The following is a 17040-nucleotide window of genomic DNA, read 5'->3' on the forward strand; positions in this document are numbered from 1 at the left end:
AAGGAGACAGAATTAAATGTTCTGGCTTTCTGTCATAAATCGCACGGGGTGTACAGAATCTCTTATGTTTTGCCTATGTTAATATTCCCAGAAGCATCTTAAGGATTCAGGTTTGCTATCTACTGACTTGGGTTTTTTTGGCATGTCAGAAATTGAATCCATATATCTAAATACTTGCCCCCCTCCATTTTTGCCTTTTCCCTAAGAGTTGCAGTTGATTGAATAAATTCTCAATCATTCTCATGCTCCATATTTTAAAATACCAAAATTTTAGTGTAGGGAGGCTGAGGTCTTTCCATTTCTCTGCAGTACATGGTCTTAACAGCCTCTAGTAAAAGGGATATAGATTCTTTTTTTATGGAAACTGCATCCATTTTTTAAAGGAGGGGAGAATTGCTTAGCAGGTATAACTGGTTTATAGGACCTCTATTGATATCAGTGTTATTACTTTCCTCCAGACTGATTCCATAGCACGAATAAGAACATGTGCTGCAGCCATTGAGTCAGTTAGTCAGTGATGCCCAGGTCACCTCATCCTTATGCATATCTGAGGAGTCCTCACCTCATATCCCTCTGTGCTGCACTGCTTTAGACTTTTTCCTTTTAATTCTTCCCTAAAGTTTCATTGACTGAATTTTCAGGACTATTCTTTTTTAATTAAAAGTTTGGCTATCAAGCGTTCCCCACTGTGCCTTTTCTTTAAAGCCCTTGAATGATGTTGTATAATTAAGTTCAGGGCAACCTGTATTCCTTGCAGCTTTTCTGTGCTGTCCTGGAGTCTAGTTACACATTTTGTGGAATCTACCACTGTGGCGGTGATGGTGTTGGAAGTTGATTCTTCCATGGTTTCTTCCAGTTTTCACATTTCTTTCTAGTACATGTGCCCCATGTAAGGCGTGTGAAAATTGGATTGTATCCCAGGGACTGTTAGTGCAGCTCTCAGTCCCACCTCCAACCAGGGGTGGATTTAGGGCAGCACGATCATTTCCATTGCACTCGGCGCCAAGACTAGGGGGCACCATAAGTAGGACGTAGTGAATTGAGCAGAACAGGGCGCCACTGAAATTTGAAATACCAAAGTGTGCCCTTGCTCCCATGCTGTTCAAGAACGTCCCCCCCCCCGCCCCAAGCCTCGGAAGCAGCTTTTCTGAGGGAACAGTGGGCTGCAGGTTGGAGGAGGAATAAGAGAAAACAACCTTTGTCCACCCCATATCTTTCAGTGAAGCATCCTGTCAGTGGAACTTATGTAAAGCCTGGATCCAACCCACTATATATGAAAAGCTGGAACTCAATAGGACATCAAAAATGTTTGCATTTAAATATGTGCATCTTCCTGTTCCTTCTCACACATAGCCAGACATATGTGCAAGTTTATTGAATGACAGGACCATTCTCTTACCAAGCTGATCCTCAAAGTACTTTGGCAAGTGAGAGGATCACTGAAGCCAGCAGAGCTCCTTCTGTCAAGATGATTGAGAATTGGACTGTCAGCTGTTTTAAAAGGCTGTGATGAAAGAGCTTTTCTTTCTTTTTAAAATGATGAAAGTCCCTCTGTCTTTTTTCACCAGGAGATCCTGTGCTGTGTTTGGCACTTCTCCTTAACCTACTGCTTATTTCTGTGCAGTGGTGTCGATTTCAAGAGAGATTCACTTATTAACATGCCTCTCCTTGGAAAATGCCATTTGTTATAACACGCTGGTTTCTGCACAGCTGGAATGCTATGCTGTTGAGTTGTACTCTCCATTCCTTATGGTTGACATCCAAAGACACCTGCCTCGCGTTTGACTTGCTAGTCTGTTGTCTTTGAGTTGAAACAGCTCTTGGTATTGCAAAGTGAAGAAGTGTCCTCATTCAGTGCCAAAGTCATTAATCGGTATGATGAATTAATTAGCCATAGATTACTAATGTGGATCTTTAAATGGTATTCTTATCACAGCAGTTTCCACGGGGAAAGCTGCAGTGCTGATGGCAAGATTGTAAACTGTCTCAGGCAATGCATTTGAGATGATTTTTCTCAGCAGGAGATGATTTAATCTGAGGAGTTTCCTTGAGCATAATTTTTGCTAACATAATTGTTTGCTAATGAGGGGTAAAGTCTTGTTCAGACTTGCACCAAAGTAAATAACACTGATACCTGTAGAATCTTCACATTGAGACCAAAATTACTTTGATGCTTGGCTTCCCTAACCTCATTATCCTATTATTTGCTTTCCAAACAGGTTTGTCTATCACACATTTAAGTTACATTGATTTCAGTAACTTTTAAGCATGCCCATTTTTCTCTGAATTGTGCCCATATTTATTCATTCATTCATAAATTTAGGATTGTGATTACTGTGTGCCATCAGTATACACAGTGTTGTACAGAGTACAACAGGGCAGGTCCCTGTCTCAAGGAAATTACAATCTAATATTTGATTGGGGTGGGGGATGACAACAGAGGAAGTAGGGCAGGAAAGTGGAGGCAGGGACAAACAGGGAAGGAATGTGCAGTTGTTTCATCTGCACCTGCTCAAGCTTAGTTGCAGGCTGAGTTACAGTAGGGCATTTCTTCATTTCCTTAAAAAGAAATCTGGAAAAGAGAGCTCTTTTTTCTGTCACTCACATCTCCCTGGTCTTTTCTCTTTACTTTTCTCCACCCCATCCCCCGCCACACCCAATATAATTGTTTTGCCCATCAGTGCTTCCTTTTCAAATCATTTTGACATGAGCTTCATACAGCTGTATTGAAATCTTCAGTTGTTGGATTCTGTGTCTCGGAGGCATAGAGATGAGTCATAGACTTCAGGCTGGCATTTCTTTATCTGCCTGTTTGGGTCTTTCTATTTCAGTCTGGGAGGGTCCTCTTGTTTTTGTCCATGTGTGGAAGCAAGAGACCATTATCATACAGGGGTTGCTTCTCTCTCTCTCTCTCTCTCTCTCTCTCTCTCTCTCTCTCTCCTTTTTCAAGGAAGAGCTCTTGCAGTCTTTATTTTGACACTTCCTTTGTGGCGCTCCCTCCCCGTCATAAAGGACTGAAACAGAAAGGCCTAATATCATTAATCCATGAGGATCCATATAAATATGAATTGCTATTACTGGTTCCACTACTACCACAGAATTAGGAAGAAGCAATAATAGGGACACCAAAAGAGTCCCTGAAGCTGGAGCAGAAGCCAATATGTTTTTCATTTTCCTAGCACAATTCCCTAGCTTCTCTTTCATAAAGCATACCGCCACCACTGCTGCTTTGAGAATATGGAGAAAAATAATAATGTGTTGGATCTTTTCAAAGAGCCTTTTCTGGCAGAGGATCTTAAATCTGAGACACAGGGAAAAGTACATGGACCCTTTGACGACATCCTCTGTATGTGCTTTCAGACATCACAGTGCCAGCCCAATCTAGCTGATGTGTAGACATATGTAGGATTGTCGAGTCTTGCTTAGGAAGGGGTTGCATTTGAAGGATCTACATAGCACTCTCCTCCTCCTCCTCTTCCACAGCACAATGAGAGGGTTTGTTCAACACACTGCTAATTATATTTTCAGTTAAATTGCTAGTTTACTAGAAAGCAGGGAAGTGAATGGGGGGGGCAAGTGTATTGAGTCCAAATTCCCAATGAATCTCCTTCTAGTCATGGCTTCAAAGTCTGAAAAACAACACTAGTGATAAGCAAACACAATCTTGATTCAGAATTGCACCCAGCAAATTTAATTTAAACAAATCTGAAAATGGCTCTTTTTGTTCCATGTCCAGTTTGGACCTTGTTGTATTCCTGATGATATCACTGGGACTGAAGTAGCATTCAAGGATCTCACCCACATCTCCCATTGCACCATTCCACTTACCTAGTCTGGCCACGAGGCCTTACTTGAGGACTTCAATCACTTGATCATCTGCTAGAATTCTGGCGTCGAAGCTTTCTTTAGGAAACATCAACTCTGGGTCACATAATTTCCATGACTTTTGGTGTCAAAGGAGGTTAGACACTTTTAGTAAACTACATATTAAAATGTATTAAAAAGGTGGTAGCGAGGTGCACCTCTGTTGCAGTCACTGGGAGAGTAAGAGAGAAGATATTCTCTGGTTTCATTACCGTCCAAGCCAGAGAAGATTGTAGTGCGCACTTTGGATTGGAGACAAACTTTACAAGTCTTCAGCGTTTGTGTTCTGAGCAAGGAAAGTACAAAGTTTGGCATCACTAAAACATTTCCAAACTATTTTGGGGGTGATAGTCTTTATGCAATAAGGTGTCTGCTTTTACCATGCTGTTAAATTGACTTCCTTTGAACAATATAGACTGCGAGCTTGTTAGATGATGTATTTGTCTATTCCAGAAAGGCAGTTGTTGTCACTCAGTCTGAAGTTCTAATAACTTAATAACAAGTCCCCGCCCAAGAAACATGGCTACAGCAGCAACACAAACCTTCACATCTAACTTGATACACTGTTAAATACTTGTTGCTTTGCCGGAAACTTATGCAGAAATTTGTAATAGATGAATTGGTACCACAAAGAGTTCTGTTTTTATTTTAGGAACAGCATTCTGAGATAAAAGCATGAATATTTAGCTAATTCTTTCCAAATGGATAGTTTCTCACTGTCCTTTGGCAACTCTGTTGTGGTTTCAAGGTTGGGGATTAATCACATGAGGGCAGCCGCCTTCTGTATTTACAGATGCTGCTCTGAATTAGATGAATGGTATTCAACCAAGGCTGCTGTGTTCTGTTGTACATTTATAGAAGCTTTGCCATAATGACCTCTAGTTGTTACTTGAAGGCGTAATGATTATCTGTGGCACTTCCAATTGTGCTTAGATCTAAGGATCACATGGCTCAACTATTATTAACAGCAGATGTTTAAGAAGGAGCCACATTGTTAACAGTTTCCACTATTATAAAATTCGTAGTTATGGCTGCAAAAAATAGACACCAATACACTAGTTGTGCTTTTTTCAGATTGAACTGGGTTATAGAATATAGTATGTTTAAAGGTATGAGTTTTGTATTTCTTAATATCAATATATGGTGCTAGAATTACTACCTTAGGAAATATATAACTGAGTGTAAGTGAATTGAAGGTAATGTGGGTTTTTTTTTAAAAAAAAGTTGTTTGACCTCCTTCTTTACAAGAGCACAATTTTGATGTCTCTGCCAAGCCTACCCGCATTTTTCTACTGCATTGAACTATAGGTAAAAGGGAGGGGTGTTGAGATCAAGAGAGTTACAAACTCTATTAAGGACTTCCCTTCTTCCTTCTCTCACATACACATTCTTCCATCACAAGAGCTGTTGTCCTAATTACCCTTTTCCACACTAGAGGTGAGGTGTTTTTCCTTAAGAGGATGTTGGCGAAAATCCAAAGACATTCTCCTCAGAGCAGAAAACTGATTCCGCTTTTCTATTACATTGTTATTCAGAATAAAGGAGGGCATTAACCAAATGCTGTCAGAAAGGGTTTCCTGAAGCAGATGCTTGGTAAGGTAGTTTATTTTCTGGCATCTGTGGAAAGGGGACGGAAGACAGGAGGGAGGGAGGTCAAAATGGCCATTTCAGTCAAAATGTGCTCAAGGTGCAGTATGTGGTGAGACTGAGCTGCACCTTTGGTTTCTTTGCATATAGGAAGGTAATATGTGTACTGAGAAGTTGTACACATATTATCTGAAAGCTCTCTTTCTGACCTTGTGATATAATTAGGTAGGAAGAATCTATGCGGAGGTGAGAGGAGACTGAGTGTCTGAACAGGCTTTCGGTTTGTGTCATTCTGTCCATAGCCAATCCATACTGGCAGGTTTAAATGTAAGTGTCTCATGTACTGTTGGAACAGCCCTGCCTCTGTTCACCTGATGGGATACTCGCTTGCATTGTGTTGTCTAGATCAGATACAAACCACACTCGTGCTTCCTTATCCTCCCCTGAAATGTATACAGACTATGAGATTTCAAAAGATGCTTTTCTCAAGGTGAGGTTGAATCCAGAGGGCAAAAAGGCCTGTTGCCTCTGTCCAGAAAAAACTTTTCCTGCCTGAGGGCTGTTTAACAAGGATTTTGTGATGAAGGATTGTGATCTTGTTTTAAATTGTATTGATGCATTTTATGTATTTTTCTGTTGTGCTTTATGCTTTGTAAGTGGTTTCAAGGGCAGTTCTAGGGGACTGTGTAGAAATTGAATAAAAATAATAATAAATGTGAGTTATGACACTTATGAGTACCCGTCAACAGCCTCTGGAAGGATGTGGTTCAAAGGATATGAATAACCTGCTTTCTCCCACTGCATAATCTTTCTCAATCACCATCCGTGGGACAGTCAAACCATTGTTAGAATGCAGGTAAAAGATCAGAATGGGAAATTAGGCATTGATTTGGGTCTCAACTGCTTCTGTGGGCGCTAAATTGCTATATATTTAGCAGTTAAAGTCAGCACAGCTGTGACTTCTTTTCAAATTAAAGGAGTAGGATTCAAAGATACAGGAAAATAGCTGCTTGCACTGTTTAGCAAACACTTGCACAGGTGCTGATGGAATTATTTGTGTAGTGCTAAAATTGGCTAGGTTCTCTAGCAGTTGTTTTGCTTCCGTTTGCATCAAGTAAAATAATATATTTGATTTTGGTTTTCTCATGTAGTGCTCTAGTACAAGTTGTAAAACAGCCCTTCTGAGGATGGAAAGAAGCTCCCACATGTCGAAGGAAACCTTTGGAACTAACCCAGTGATTGGAAATATTGAATGACTTGTCTCATTCTGGGTTGTAATTGAAAATGATAAGAGATGCTTTGGGTGGCTGCCCAGTAGCCATGCACTACTGCTGATCCACCACATTCAAAGATGGCACTGGGACAGTCTCATAAGGCATTAGATGAGAGAGGGGACAAAATGGCTTCTCCCATGATCTACCGTACTCCTTCAGTACAAAGTACACCCCCATTGGGTCTGGAAGACTGATCTTAGACGGAAACTAGTTAGTATGTGCAGCCATGTGTTTTATCACCCCACTACCAGCTTAAAAAATCAAGAAGTGTCAGGCAACTGTGTTTAAGCAGAATAATGGTAAGGACGAAGCTGCTTAGCACTTTCCACTGGCACTTAAATTCTCTCAACTTCTGTTCCCTGTCTATAGAGGAAAAGCATAAATCATGCTTTGGGGGAGGTGGTGATTTTGAGCAGGAAAATAAAGTGCCAAGAAAGAAAGGGTTAAACAGCTCTTCTTCTCCCCTGTTGCCCCCACTTGCTCACAGTCTCTCAACCCTGGTGTGAGTGAGTCTCTGTGTATTTTAAATTACACTGGTGAAAAGTTAACTTTAGCTCTGTGTGCAGTATTTAATTGGGGGGCTTTAAAGAGACGATTTGCACAGTGTACTGCAACTGCACGGTTTCCTCCTTGTTTCCACATTTTAAGATGATAATGAGATCAGCCTCATAAAGCTGACTTTAGTACTGGTGGTAACATCTGCTGCTTAAGGAATCACCTGGTGCCCTAGCAGATCTAAGAAAAAGGTGGAAGTTTGTGATGGGCCACCATCACAGTGTGTACAACAGTGCAAAATTCCTGGAGGTCTGTGTTGGACAGGATGGTGTTTTAGCCAGCGTCAGCTGTTACTTTCTGATGACCGTGTGGTCTGGCATGCACTATGTGTGAGAAGCCATTGCCTTGGCAAGATTGCAAGCTTTGCTTTAATGGGTGAAAGTGTTCACCTTTAAGTGAGGAAGTCTGTCTTAGTGTCTTAGTTTTGCTAGTTAGTGCTTTAAAATGCTAATGTCAGTGCATGCCAGACTGCTGATTATCATGCGTTTCTATATGCTACAGTCTTCCTGCTCAGACTAACTACCATCTGCAGGGTATGTGCTGAACTCTTCTCACCCAAGCTCTCCCGTCTTATCTGCAACATAGTGCTAATTTATTTATTGTTCATTCTTCACATTTTCCGTAAAGACAGCTTGAAAATGTCGAGAGAATTAACAGGAATGCCAGCAACCGCAAAAGCAGCACTTCGTGTAGGGAATGGCCCTAATCAGTTCCTCATTTCTCAAGTGTTGAATGTGTGCTCAGCAATTTCAGTCCATGCTGGCACATTGGTGCGCAGATGCATTTTGCTCTGTGCCTTTCAGTTTGACTCGATCCAAGAATCTTTGAAGATGCCTCTTCCGTCTTTGGCCCTGCTATTAATGCTCTTCATCCTGCCACTTTGTGCCAGTCTAAGATATAATACTTCCAGGCTAGGCTGCAGGATTATACCTGCCTCTTGGGCGAATTATCCCATATTTTCTTCTACTGGCCTTATGTCAGGGCCAACCTTAACAAGGATTTGGTATTAGCCAGGATTTATCCATAACCAGCTGTTATCCGCAAAGTCAGTGGAGATTAAAGCAGTTCCGGCCCAAGACATTTTGCTGCCTGAAGCAGAGCCCAAATAAGTTTTAATCTTATATGGGCATTAAAGCACAGATCCTTTTTGCCCTCAGTTTGTCCACATGTTCTGTGAGACTGTGTGGTCTGCTGCTGAGAATGCTTAGGAGCATTAGTGTGGGAAAACTGATGAGGTGGGTTCTAATTCCAATAGAGGCACATCCTCTCTGGTCTTTATATATCTCATGTAGAATATATGAGTGGTAGTGTTCTTTAGAAGAAAGCATTGCAGCCACCACTCCCACCCCACTTTCTCCCAGTATCCCATAAGAATAGACTGGGTGGAACTTCATCATTGCCGATTATAATCATTAGCCCTCATGCCCCCGACCCCCACCCAAAGGAGAGATCTTCATGGCTCTTGTTCTGTATTGGCCTCCAGGAATGCTCAGCATACCATCTAGATTCTAGAAATTAAGCCTTAGTGAACAAGTAGGTTAGGATCTGCATTTGATATTGTTTACTGTCTGGTTATACTTTGTACCTACCCCCCCCCATATCTCTTTGTATTTCTTTATATGTTACTTCTTCAGTTCATTCTATTTTAGTTTATTTTCCCTGGTGTCGCATACCCTTCACACATGTACAAATATAATTGCATGTGTCTGTGTTCTCAGGCAAATGCAGGGTGTTTGTGATGTCTACGCGATGCCACTACTGACTTCTTCAACACCTTCATACTGTACATCATTTCTTCATGTTGCCTCCTACGATTCATTTACCTACTGACCTATTGTTAAGCTCCTTGTACAGGTTGTGACTATTTATCTGATGTTTGTATATTCTTTGAGTAGTTTCAGGGATGCTACCAAGAATACTTCTGACAATGTAGGCATTTTCAGCAAATATACCCCAATATTATAGGCAGTTTCCTAGTACTTCAGGCTGGGTGTGAAAGCTAGAAATACATTTTCCGTGGGGCTGGGTGGTAATGTGTTGCAGTGGCTCTGCTTGTATCTGGATGACCATTTCCAGAAGGTGGTGATGGGAGATTTCTACTTAACTCTTTTTTTTTTTTTTTAAAAGATATTTATTAGAGGTTTAAAAATTACAGAAAAAAGAAAAAAGGAAGACAACAAAACAAATTACAATACATTAAAGAAAAAACATAGAAAACAATACAGCAATACAACATAAAAACACACCATAACATTAAAACACACATCCAGAGTTCCATAACTTTATCTTTCTTTTACTTGTTTCATCGACCTCCTCGCATCTCCCTTCTCTGTGTTCCCATTTCAAAATCTTATTCAGCAATACTTCACCTTCTCTCAAAACTTGTTTTAAATTATACGTTTCAACTATTATGTCTCCGATTCTTCCCTTTATTATCAAATATTTAAGCTTGACATAATATTGTTCAAATTTCACCTTTGTTCTTATAAACCAATTATTTTCACAGTCCTTTCAGCTATGTCACTAATGCCATATTATCTTTATATCCTGCATCATTCTAACCTTCATACAGTTTACAATATTTTTGCAAATAGTCCTTAAATTTCTTCCAGTCCTCTTCCACTATCTCTTCTCCCAGGTCTCGGATTCTGCCAGTCATTTCTGCCAATTCCATGTAGTCTATCAGTTGCATCTGCCATTCTTCCAGGGTGGGCAAATCTTGTGTCTTCCAATATTTTGCTGGGAGATTTCTACTTAACTCAATGGGGCTTGTGCCACAGGGTCCTGCAGGGTCTATCGTATCTCCCATTCTTTTTAACATCTACATGAAACTGCTGAGCATCGTCATTTGGGGATTCGAAGTGAGTTGTTGCCAGCATGTGGGTGACACAGAACTTTTCATTAAAACCGCATGAAGCGCTGAATGTGCTAGGCTAGGGTAAAGGACAAGATGAGAATAACAAGCTGAGGTTAGCTCTGCGAATAAGTACTTCCTCTCTCCAGATGAGCAGGGTTCAGCCTGCTCTGGATGGGATTGCACTTCTTCTAAATGATCAAATTCATAGCTTGGGGGTGGTCTTGTATCCATCAGTGACCTTACAGATATAAGTGACCGTTTAATTAACTTTGGCTTGTAGCCAGTGCAGTTCTACGTAACTGTGCCCTCAGTGCAAAGATTTGCACTGGCACAATGGGAGGTCCCCCCCCCCCACTTTTAACACCCCCAGTGTATGGTGTATTTTTGACTGTTTCCATGTGTGAAATGATTTTCCTGTCTTCTTTTTCTTCTTCCAAACTTGGATTTGAAGGTTTGTTTAGGATTCTAAAGTTCAGTTCTACTGTACAGTGGTACCTCAGGTTACAGACGCTTCAGGTTACAGACTCTGCTAACCCAGAAATAGTACCTCGGGTTAAGAACTTTGCTTCAGGATGAGAACAGAAATCGTGTGGCGGCAGCAGGAGGCCCCATTAGCTAAAGTGGTACCTCAGGTTAAGAACAGTTTCAGGTTAAGAACAGGCCTCCAGAACGAATTAAGTTCTTAACCCGAGGTACCACTGTATTGGGTGGAATTCAACATAGCACAAACTGGGGTATATGAATACAGGAAATAAGATCCACTAACAAACAGAACTTCCTCCTCCTCCTACCATGTGCCCCCTAAACCTGTCCTTAGGACTCATCTAACCCTCCAGAGCAGATTTAGCAGGAGAGGAAAAGTGGAGCTTGTTTTTACCCATATATATATTAAACTTGAACATCACCTGGAGATATTTTTTTTGAGGCAAGTAGTAAAACTAAATAATAAATGTCACTCATAGATTTAAAGAGACAGAAACAGAACGAGCAGTTGAATCATACTGCAATCACCTGTGCCACCAACTGCTGCCATGAGATAAAGAGGCGTGGTGCAGTAGCATGAGAAAGATTCCTGTGTGAGTGCATTTCTCTGCTCCTTCATTAGCCTGTTGCAGCTCTTGCTTGCTCAATTAACTTTGTGACAAATTTATGTATTGGGGAATGTGTAAAATGTTCCCCGGGATTTCATTCATGGCATTCCAGCCGTTTTATGGTGTCCTTTTAGATGTTAATCTTGTCTGTTTCCCTGTTTCCCAGAGAAGCCAATTTCAGAGCTTTTCGCGTTTTAATCATTCTGCAGATTTGTGGCTGTGTTGCATTATTTTTATCTTCATGTTGTGGGGCACATTCTGGGATGGGAAGGTTGACATGGGCTTGGTTGCTACAGAAAACTGTGGGTTGGTGTTGCTGAGTAAGTCTGTCCACCCCTCCTGCCTTGTGCTATGATCTGGAAGTGTGGGACAGGGCTGCCTTTGGCTGTAACTCTTAGCAACCGAATCATTAAGGAGAAGGCTGGCAGAAAGAAGTGCTATCAGGGCTGCACCCAGCTATTCTGACACTGAGTATTGACTTGGAAGTAAGTCCCACTCTGCTCAGTGCAGCTTACTAAGTGTGTTTAGGGTTGCATCATAGAATTATAGAACTGTAGTTGGGAGAGACCCCAAGGGTCATCTAGTTTTACCTCCTGCAGTGCAGGAATCCAACTAAAGCATCCCTGAATGTTGCAGTCCCATGCTGCTGCTTGTGTCCTAGGTTAAATTATCAGTAATCACGATAGAGGTGCTAAACTAGAATTGTTCACATGTAGTTAATGTTGTGTAATATTTTAAAAAATATATCAAATGCTTTTGTTTGTTTTTCTTGCAGTGATTCAGAGAGCAGAAAACTATGCAAGAAGATGAAAGTTGACCCTAGTTTGAAGGAGAAAGGGGTAGAGTTATTGCATTACAAGTAAGTGCAAGAACGGGTTTTTATTTTATTTGTTGAGACAATTTATATACTGCTTAATTACAATCCTATCTAAGATTGTCAAGGAGTGCAACATAATGTGTTGAGAGTGGCTGTGCTGCCATTGGCTTTATCTTCTCCTAAAGATACCCTGCAAGGCAGCAGAGGTTTAGTATCAGTGTTTTCCTTTTCCAAGATGGGCTACCTTCCCAGGTTGATGAGCCCCATCTGTCCCTCACTTCCCTCTACAGCATGTGCAGGAACCGCCTTCTTGGCTATTGGACCCACTATTGGTCTTGTCTGCTCAATCCACCGGAGCCTGTCTTTGTATGCAGGGCAAGTCCCTAAATCAACGAGGGTTTGAGGCCCATCGGCTACCCTCACCTGGTTTAGCCAGCCAGTCAAAGCCATTTCCCAGGATGTAGCTGCTGTTGCATGCTGACAGCTTCTAGGAGCCACAGGTGAGAGCTGAGTGCAGAGTGGGGACCAAAGGTGGACAAACTGCCCCAGAAGGAGCACAATAGGTCTCCCACCAGAGGTACTACCCCTCCCCATACAGCCCAGAGTGGCTATGCAAAAATAACAAAAGCTCGTAAGGCAGAGATAATAATTTTCATATGTACTGTATTCCAAAATTGGGCTGCTAATGGACATTTAATGGGCAGGCAACATGGTATGGGTTGGCTATGATGAGCTGGTGGCTGAAAGCTAATTTCTGTTGGTGCACTCGGTCCCACTAAGATCTTAGTGCTTGCTAATATTTAAGAATATTAAATGCTTTTGTTTATCTCTTGCAGTTGCCGGAACCATGCACCTTCCTCAACAGTTGGGGTTTTGTTCTGACCTTGCACCATACATTTGAAATGCAGCACAAGGTCGGAGACAATTTCTGTCCCAATCCCAAACCTGGAGGAGGGTTCAGAGCTCTGTGCAATGGGAAAGCAAGCCTTCAACCCCCTCCAGTTTAGAGTTGGAGGGAAGTGGACAGGCTTGCTTTGGCTGTATGCTAGGCAGTTGAAGCGCCTGTCAAATGCAGATGTCAAGACACCTGCCTCTCCTTCTAGCTTGGAGCTGGATCCAAAACACATCCCAAGCCTCCTCTGAACTGTGGAGGCAAGGAGGAGCAGGGTCATTCCCTTCCCCCTCGCAGCTTCAAGCTTTGAAGTAAGCCTAGGACTTACCCAAGAGGCTTTCTGGGCCACAAAAGTGGCAAGTAAAATTGTAAACTCCTAGACATAATTGCACTGTATCTACTGGCGCATACATAGATAATGTAAGTTTTGTTGTGAATTTCAAAGACCATGTTACATACTCAGGAGAGTTCCCTGAATAAAAATGTGTGTGTGATTACATAATACACTGTTATTAATATTAGTAGTCTGGGTCAGCATTAAGAGTTGAAAATTAACCCTCCCCCATCTGCCTGGCCTGAGAGAAATAGAAAAACTCGTCACATTATTATTATTAGGGATCAGAAGGGATGTTTTTAAGGCAGATGAGTTTGGGGAAGAAATTACCCCCTGAAAAATTACACCCATACTTAAAGAAAGTGTTGTCTCCTCTTCTAGTATTCCGTCATAATTCTTTTTAATGAGACAGTCCCTACCTGTGTTACCTAAATCAGTTGGAGGCTGGTTTCCCAGCTGACTGATTTCAGGAGACTTTAGCATGTGATTGTTTTTTGTTCTTCAGGAACCAACATGCATAAATATAGCTATGCATTGTTGCAAATAGAACTGCCCCCTGAAACTGCCACTCCCCAAGTCTAGCCTGTGCTAAATGCTCTCATTAAGGTTTTGTGGAAGTGATTGCCCATTAGAGACCAGGTTGCTTCAAGAACTTGTTTTCGATGGCTGTGTTTTCCACAGCCCTGCAAGCTGAGGAAAACTTAATTTATCCAGACCAGAGGAAACAGCTGCATGATTTTCTAATAGCACTCCTAAAATTAATTGCTGTTTTTCCCCATACTGTTTCTTGACAGGGATGGCGCATTTCACACTGAATATAACAGAGCACTCACACTGAAGGTAAATTTACAGTAGTTTGAAATCTTCCGAACAGGGAGATGTGTTTGGGTGTAGAACAGATGTTAATGCTTACAGCTTTATATTTGGATGGTCCCCCCCCCATACATTTCAGGAACAGCTGTTTGGGTGACCTAAAGGGTTTCTCTCCATTCTCATATCTCCTGCACATCTGCCAGGCAAACATCCTGCAAAGCTGTGTGTGATTAACTAGATGGAGACACTGTTAAATTGCAATATAAATTGTGAACTTCGTTGCAATCTGCTAACAAATAAAGTGGGTTTTTTATTTAGTATGTGTGTTGTAAATTATTTTTGTCTTGCTGCAAGATCCCTTTTGATGCCAGCTTGTATCTAACCCTGGCAGTGATTGGGAAAATGCTCTCCCCTTCTATTTCATCTGCCATGAAATGAGCTTGGAAAAGAGAGGAAGTGGCCTTTTCTCAGATATGATTGCAACCATGGACTAAAGTCCTAGGTAGATGCCCAGCGCACAGCATTGGTAAACTGGCCTCCTTTCCTTTTGTTGCACGGCCATAATAGACTGCACAGAGCAAAAGGAGAAGTGCCCTTTGAAGCAGCTTTCAGAGAAAAGGGGTATCCTAGAGAACACCAGAGAATACTCCTAGAATAGGAGGCCTTTCCTCATGGTGGCTTAAGAAAAAGCTTTGTTCACAAAAGTAGCCTCAGGAGGTCTTGGCTCTGTTCCTGAAATGATTGTAGGAGGCGTTTTTAAACTCCAGAAGAGCCTTAAAAAATTGACAAATCAAATGATACTCAGTTGAATTCACCTGGTGTGTTTCCTTCAACCTTCTCCAGCACTTAGAGGATTTCCCCAAAAGTCATTGGAGGGACTCAAAATGACAGAATAGATTCAACAAAAATGAGTTCTGTTTAGTTTTGGAAGTATTTGGGAACCTTCCCTATAAGAGGAGGCTGAAGTGTTTGGTGCTGTTTGCCTTAGGAAGGATTACTAAGAGGAAACATTATAGGGGAGGGGAGCCAGCAGTGCATAACCCAGATATTATACAAAGTGAATAAATTGTGAAGCTTTGCGTAAATTTCTCTCTTTCTGGTCTTTATAACAGAACAAAACAGATAAATTTATCTGCACAGACCCTGGCTTGCTCATAGTTCACAGTACGGTGGCAGTTACGAGATTTGAGCACCATTATTGAAGCTAGTGGCAACTGCCACTCATCAGTGTCTCAACACTGATTCCTCCTGCCTAATTAGAGGAGACTTAGTTTTGCAACTGCTACCACATTTTGCAGATTGTACTTCATTAACAGATATCTTCTTCCTCTTTGGCGATCACTCGTAGCCGAGTAAGATTGTCTTCCATAAACACGGTTACACAATGAGTCCGTAAGTGACTGTAGAGGCCAGTTCTGGATCCACACATCCTTCCACAGTGGGAACATTGGTTTCCGGGCGGGAGTTGATCATGGTGTGGATTTGTCAATCATGCCTTCCTCTTAGCACATTTCTCCCTTGTGTCCTGAGTTCGGGTGTCTTCAAAACCCATGACACCTTTGGTAAAGGCTGTTCTCCAACTGGAGCGCTCACAGGCCAGTGTTTCCCAGTTGTCAGTGTTTATACTACATTTTTTTAGATTTGCCTTGAGACAGTCTTTAAACCTCTTTTGTTCACCACCAGCATTACGCTTTCCATTTTTAAGTTCGGAATAGAGTAGTTGCTTTGGAAGACGATCATCAGGCATCCGCACAACATGACCAGTCCAACAAAGTTGATGTTGAAGAATCATTGTTTCAACACTGGTGATCTTTGCTTCTTCCAATACACTGATATTAGTGTGTCATTAGCCTGTCTTCCCAAATGATGTGTAAAATGATTCCATAAGTTGTTCTAATTATTGAGTGTGTGTGTATGTGTGTTATTAATCAGTTGGTTGGAAAGTGTTCGCAAACTACACATTCCTTATGGGGTTTAGAAGCAGTGAAAGTCCCTTCCCTGTTCCAGAGGGACGGCACCTGCAATCTCCTCCACTGCCCTAGGAGGGAAAGCTGCTCTAGGCATTGTTGGAGCTAGGTGCTCTTAGGCAGGTGCCTGTACAGCGTCAGCCCAAGCACTCCTGGCAGCCTCTGGCTGGCTTCTGCCAAGCAGAAAAGAGCGGAGTGTGTGTGTGTTTCTGCCTTCCCTCAGGAGTTGCTTTCATTGGCTGCCACTGGGATTGATATTTCCCATCTGGTGTGTTATCTACTGACTGTCTCCCTCTTCCTTTTTTGTTTCCATCTTTTTAAAATGATGGAAACAGGCTTGCACAAGGCCCCTCTCCTCCTCCTCTGAATATAAAGTTTAGAAACTGACTCCATGCCCAGAAGTAGGGCTTTCCCCTAAAGCTAGCTGTTGTCTTCTTCTCGGGGGAGAATATGATGAAAAAATATGACATGTCAAACTAATAGGAGGCATCTTTAAAATAAGCATGCAGAAGAGCTTGACAAGATGTGGTTAACATGCTTGTGAACCTGACTGCTTCCAGAAGTTATCATAAAAGGTTATGGTCAAGCATTTGGGCTTTCCCCCTCCCTTTTAGTCAAACTATTTTTTCAAATGCCTACAGCACCTTTGAATCAATAAATGCTCACTGGGCAGACCACAATAAAAAAAGCCATTCAGTTATTAAATCCCTCCAATAAAATTATGAATATAAAATCAATCAAAAGGTGGATTTATTCTTATGGAAATAGATGTAGTTTGTGTTTACGCAGCAATAATAGAGGCTAAAATGGAAACCCGAGTGGCAGTTGTTGCCCATAAAGAGATTCCTATTGGATGAAACCAAGGTCCATCTTCTTGGTGACCTTGCTTCCTAAAATGACCAACCATAAACGTCCTGAAAGCCCACTAGCAGGGAATGAAGGCAACTGCCCTTCCCTGTTGCTGCTGCTGCTTCCCAGCAACTGGTATT

The 17040-nt window shown here is 41.7% G+C and overlaps 1 protein-coding gene across 2 annotated transcripts in view; it reads left to right on the forward strand.

Moving 5' to 3' along the window:
• Positions 1-17040, forward strand: part of PDIA5 (protein disulfide isomerase family A member 5) — a 151129-nt gene that overhangs the window by 47052 nt on the left and 87037 nt on the right. For both annotated transcript variants that reach the window (XM_081188770.1, XM_081188771.1), the window contains exons 4-5: positions 12004-12087; positions 14066-14111. In XM_081188770.1, the coding sequence (XP_081044896.1) occupies positions 12004-12087; positions 14066-14111 (130 nt within the window). The remainder of the gene's footprint in view (positions 1-12003; positions 12088-14065; positions 14112-17040) is intronic.

This window comes from Podarcis bocagei (genome assembly GCF_964188305.1).
Source record: "Podarcis bocagei genome assembly, chromosome: 1".
Lineage (NCBI taxonomy): Eukaryota > Metazoa > Chordata > Lepidosauria > Squamata > Lacertidae > Podarcis > Podarcis bocagei.